The sequence below is a fragment of the Octopus bimaculoides genome, chromosome 6 (genome assembly GCF_001194135.2).
Source record: "Octopus bimaculoides isolate UCB-OBI-ISO-001 chromosome 6, ASM119413v2, whole genome shotgun sequence".
Taxonomy (NCBI): domain Eukaryota; kingdom Metazoa; phylum Mollusca; class Cephalopoda; order Octopoda; family Octopodidae; genus Octopus; species Octopus bimaculoides.
The window spans coordinates 20,605,730-20,610,579 of NC_068986.1; the positions used below are offsets into that span (position 1 = coordinate 20,605,730).

Sequence of the window (4,850 nt, forward strand, 5' to 3'; positions counted from 1 at the left end):
TTTAATTTTAAAACTACATCTGTTGTATTTTTCGTGTGTGGATGTGGGTGCTTGTTCATTTAATTTATCGTTTTCCTTATATCCACTCTCAGATGAATAAGAAAATTATTCCAAATGAGACCAATGATGTAAAATCTAATGGTACACAAATTGCTTCTGCTGTTTTGGAGAATCCAGTCACCACTGTGATGCAAAATCTAATTAAGACTGAAGTTGCTTCAACATGCATTAATGGAATTATTGTACAAAATGGATTAACCTCGAGCCAAGTAGGTGTCACACACTTTCTCTCATCCAAATTGATTCTGTGTGGCAGTAAACTTACAGTATAAAATGCAATCATGAGTCAGTTTCAGCTTTTTGTTTAAGCTAATGCTATAATACCTTTTGTGAAAGGTTTGAGCATCATTAATTTTCAATGTTTTCCTCTAACTCCTGGATTTTTATCCAGCAGATTAGTCACTTAACTCTAAGATTTTATTCTTAATCATGCAGTGTGTTAATGTTTTTTTTTGAAGACACTTTATGGAGGAATTACTCGTATAAGGACTTCTGATTGTTTGTGGTACTTAAATATTCTGACATAGTGACATGTGAAGTCAGTTCAGGGATTTGAATAGGTAATGTAGTACACGTATCCTCGTTTATCACTGATTCAGTCATCACTGATCCAGGATAAGATACGCTAATTGTGAACTGCATTACACTTTCTCAAATTGATTGTGTGATAACGTAGATCAGTAATCAAAGTTTCAGCTTGGATTGCAGAAGCACACCTTGGTGACCATCTCACAATGCTCTGGTCAACTTAGGTCTTGGAAGTAAACTTACTTTTTCCCCCCCATATGTTCTGTTGTTCAATTATTACCAATTCATTCAGCATGGTGATTTTTGGCAACCAAACGCCCATGATAAATGAGGATAGGTGTACTTTGCTTGAAGGCTGCAAAGTACTTTAGCCAGATGCGACAATATGTTTGCCATGTTATCAACTTACAGATAATGTCTCTTTGTTATGTATTAAGCTTTGGTATTACCATCTTCAATCAGTCTTGTCAAAGTAATTTTTCTCTCCAAATACAATAGTAACAAAATTTTGTTGTCATTGACAATAGCAATTTTTGTAGATTGTATGTTGCTTCTTTGTTTCTTAAATATCAAATTCCCCTACCTATATTAAATAGAAATATTGTCTTTAAACAGCCTTAGATGAATGAATTGTTATTTCAGACTAACAACAAAGCTGCTACAGGTGAGGAAGTTCCTGAAAACATAATGTTAACTGCACGGTCACAGTATGGACTACCGGAAGATGCTGTCGTTTATTGCAATTTCAACCAACTGTACAAGATAGACCCATCAACATTAGACATGTGGGTAGATATCTTGAAAAGTGTGTCAAACAGTGTGTTGTGGTTACTGCGTTTCCCTGCTGTTGGTGAGCCAAATATTATTCAGGCAGCCACCAGTCGAGGACTTTCTGCTGGACGAATTATATTTTCCCATGTTGCTCCGAAGGTCAGTCTCTGTGTTTTGTCATTTTAGCTTTCATTCTTTCTAATGTTTTAGATTCTCTTTTCCATGGTAGAGTAAGTAGGATGTTGTTTATATTTGGGTGTACATGTGGGAGGCTGCTGTTATTCATAACAGATCTGAATACCTTTTCTACATTTAACCATAAAGAGGTGCATTGTCTAGTTTGTCAAAACAATCAGAATAAATAGGTATCACTTTTGACAGAAAAATCTGATTGGCTAAAGGGTTAAATGGCTAGTACAAGGAATCAAAATTGGTTTGTGGTGAGTCCTGTTACTTTTGAATGTTAATCCAAATCACAAAAACCAAATTTGGTGAAGTTAGGGTTTCATGATTACAAGTTTAGATTCCATTGTTGTCCTTGTATTCCAAGGAATCCTATTCTTTCCTGAGCTACTAGCTAAATAAATAACTGCCACATTTTATAACTCTTGTCTTTAACTTTTTACAAAAGTATTTGGAAAAGTTTTGTGAGTTTTGTAGCCAACCAGGGTTGCACGTATACAAGGCAAATTTCTTTTCATATTTTGTTTCCAATTGTTCTGAAAGCGTTGTTTGTTGACTATTATAGGAAGAACATGTACGTCGAGGACAACTTGCAGATGTTTGTTTAGATACCCCCTTGTGCAATGGTCATACTACAGGCATGGATGTTTTATGGGCTGGAACTCCAATGGTAACTTTACCAGGTAAGATGGCTTTCTAAGAGGTTTCTGCTTACTTAACCCAGTTGATTTGTTGATTAAGAATCTCTGTTGGGGAGGAATTTAGCTTAGTATTATGTACTAGTTAATGGATAAGAAAATGTTTTCTTACCCTTGGTCACAAATCTGCTGATATTGTGATATAGTATTCATGACATAATATCCATTTGATGCATTCAGTGTGACTCTAGTTTGTCTTTTAGAATGTTTGGCTTTGGTAATCCTCTGCAGTTCATTTAGTAATAATATAACCATTGTGCAAAAATCTTGAGAACAAGCTTAGAATTTTGTTTCTGGGAAGTTTTTTTTAACTTTCTGACTAAGAGTCTACTGTGCAGTGTGGAATCTAAGAAAATATCTATCAGTTTGTGTACTGAAGGTCTCCTCCAACTTAAAGAATACTTCCACAATAACCCATTAGGGGTTGTTGTTCAGTACATCCTCTGGAAATGGTTAAACTCTGTCTAGCTGACTTGCTCAAATGACCTGGTATTTATATTGATAGTGCTACATTTCTTTGAAAATACGAATCCTGATCGTAATGACTGGGAATTGAAACCATGATGTTGCAATTGTGAGCGTAACACCCTAACCACTAAGCCACAGCTCCTCACCCCCATCAACTTTGAGATTACTGAATATACTAGATGAAATAATTATATTTCTGGTGAAATTCCACTCTTGTATTTCTTACACAAAGAAAATTTAATTTTCAGGTGAGACACTAGCATCTCGTGTGGCTGCTTCTCAATTACACACTTTGGGTTGTCCTGAACTTGTTGCAAAATCTAAGGAAGATTATATACATATTGCTGTTCGCTTAGGAACTGATCGCGAATAGTAAGTATCCTGTTTTTCCCCTACTCTATTTATTTGAAATATTGATATTAGAAAGTACAGAGTTAATATGATTAAAACAAATTATTCACTGTTCATATACGGTTAACTTTGATCAGCTCTACTCAGATATCTATAACACAGAACTAGATGATTGCATATTTGGTGCAACTTAAGTTTTATCTAGGCCATCTTGGAGTTCAGTATGGAAACAAATGAAATTGGCTGCATTAGCAAAAATATATAACAAAATAAATTTGGCTGTGTTTGTATGGACAAGTGTATTTTGAAAGAGGGGCCTTGCAAATCTACCAGATAAATGGTAGAAAATGGAGAGGAAATTTTAGATTAAAAAATGACTTTGTTTATCTAAATTTTCAAAAAAAAAAAGTATTAAAAAAACCACATTATTTATGGGATGACTCAATATGATTGAGAATTTCATTTTTAATTTTATTTTATAGAATTTATTAATTAGATGCTCTGTGAACGTTTTGTGTTGATCTTTTGCTTTGCATTGCAATAGTGAGAAAGTTTTTCAAAAATAATTTTTGCATATTTAATTTTATTTATTCCATATTTTTTTTTTCTTTTTAAAAGCTTGAAATCTGTGCGAGCAACAGTGTGGAAAGCGAGGACAAGCAGCCCATTGTTTAACACAAAACTCTATGCCAGTCATCTTGAAAAGTTGTACACTCGTATGTGGGAGAAATATGAACGCAATCAGTCGCCTGCTCATTTAGTTGAGCCTTGGAGTTGAAGCTAGATTTGTTTTGTTTGAATTTTTGTTTTAACATTTTTTTCCTCTCATCAGCCACTGAAAGAGGTGGTGGCAAAAAAAAAAGAACAGATCAATAGACCTGGCTATATTTATACATATATATATATATGTATGTATGTATAAATATATATATGTATAAATATATATTATTACCATTCAATCACTGTAAAATCATCCACAGGGAAGTTGTGGCTTCTCCACCAATCATTCACTTCATCACTATAAATTTCATTCATCTTTTAACTACAAATTGACTCTGATTGCCAGATTATATATGGACATATACTTACAAACACCACATGCACATCATACACTACATGCACACACACACACCAGACATATACATAAGTGTGCTGTCACTCACATAGGTGCTTGATGCACATATGCCACATGCAGCACACGCATACCATACACAGGTGTACATATACAATTTAAAAAGCTTTCACATCTGACTGAAATGTTAAGATTTTGTTGGCTTGAAAAACCATTTAAAAATAAAATTTTAAAAAAACCCTTTAAAAAACACTTCCAATCAACCAGGATCTTTTAGTATGTATGTTAATGTATGAGGATGTATGCAACATCTACATAAGCTGGTTTTTTTTCAGCATTTTGTTAGCACGGCTTAAGACAAAAATTCCGAAAACCAGCAGCTGCAAAAAACCTGTTGCCTTTTTTTAAACTTAAAAAAGAAACAACAAAAATCCAAAACTGGTTGCAAAGTAACGGGTCAGGTCGACAGTGACCAGTTATTAATTATTAATATATATATATATATATATATATATACATACATATATATATATATATATGTATTTATTTTTCTTTTTTTTACTTGACCTTTCACAAAGTTTTGCCTTTTGACTTTTAGATCTGAAAAGTAAAATGAGGAAATCTAGTGTTAGAGACCAATCCAAACCATAGTGGATGAAATGCTTTCCCAATAAAGATAGCTATGGAATTCAAATAAAGAAGTTATTTATATATCTGTA

General features: G+C 33.5%; 1 protein-coding gene across 4 annotated transcripts in view; it reads left to right on the top strand.

The window, feature by feature from the left end:
* Positions 1-3,924, top strand: part of LOC106875699 (UDP-N-acetylglucosamine--peptide N-acetylglucosaminyltransferase 110 kDa subunit) — a 63,112-nt gene extending 59,188 nt beyond the window's left edge. For 2 of the 4 annotated variants that reach the window (XM_052968628.1, XM_052968627.1), the window contains exons 18-22: positions 93-269; positions 1,210-1,518; positions 2,108-2,225; positions 2,957-3,080; positions 3,678-3,924. In XM_052968628.1, the coding sequence (XP_052824588.1) occupies positions 93-269; positions 1,210-1,518; positions 2,108-2,225; positions 2,957-3,080; positions 3,678-3,837 (888 nt within the window). In that variant the 3' untranslated portion in view covers positions 3,838-3,924. The remainder of the gene's footprint in view (positions 1-92; positions 270-1,209; positions 1,519-2,107; positions 2,226-2,956; positions 3,081-3,677) is intronic. The other 2 variants (XM_014923946.2, XM_014923945.2) reach the window with 1 other exon arrangement.
* Positions 3,925-4,850: the final 926 nt, after the last annotated feature.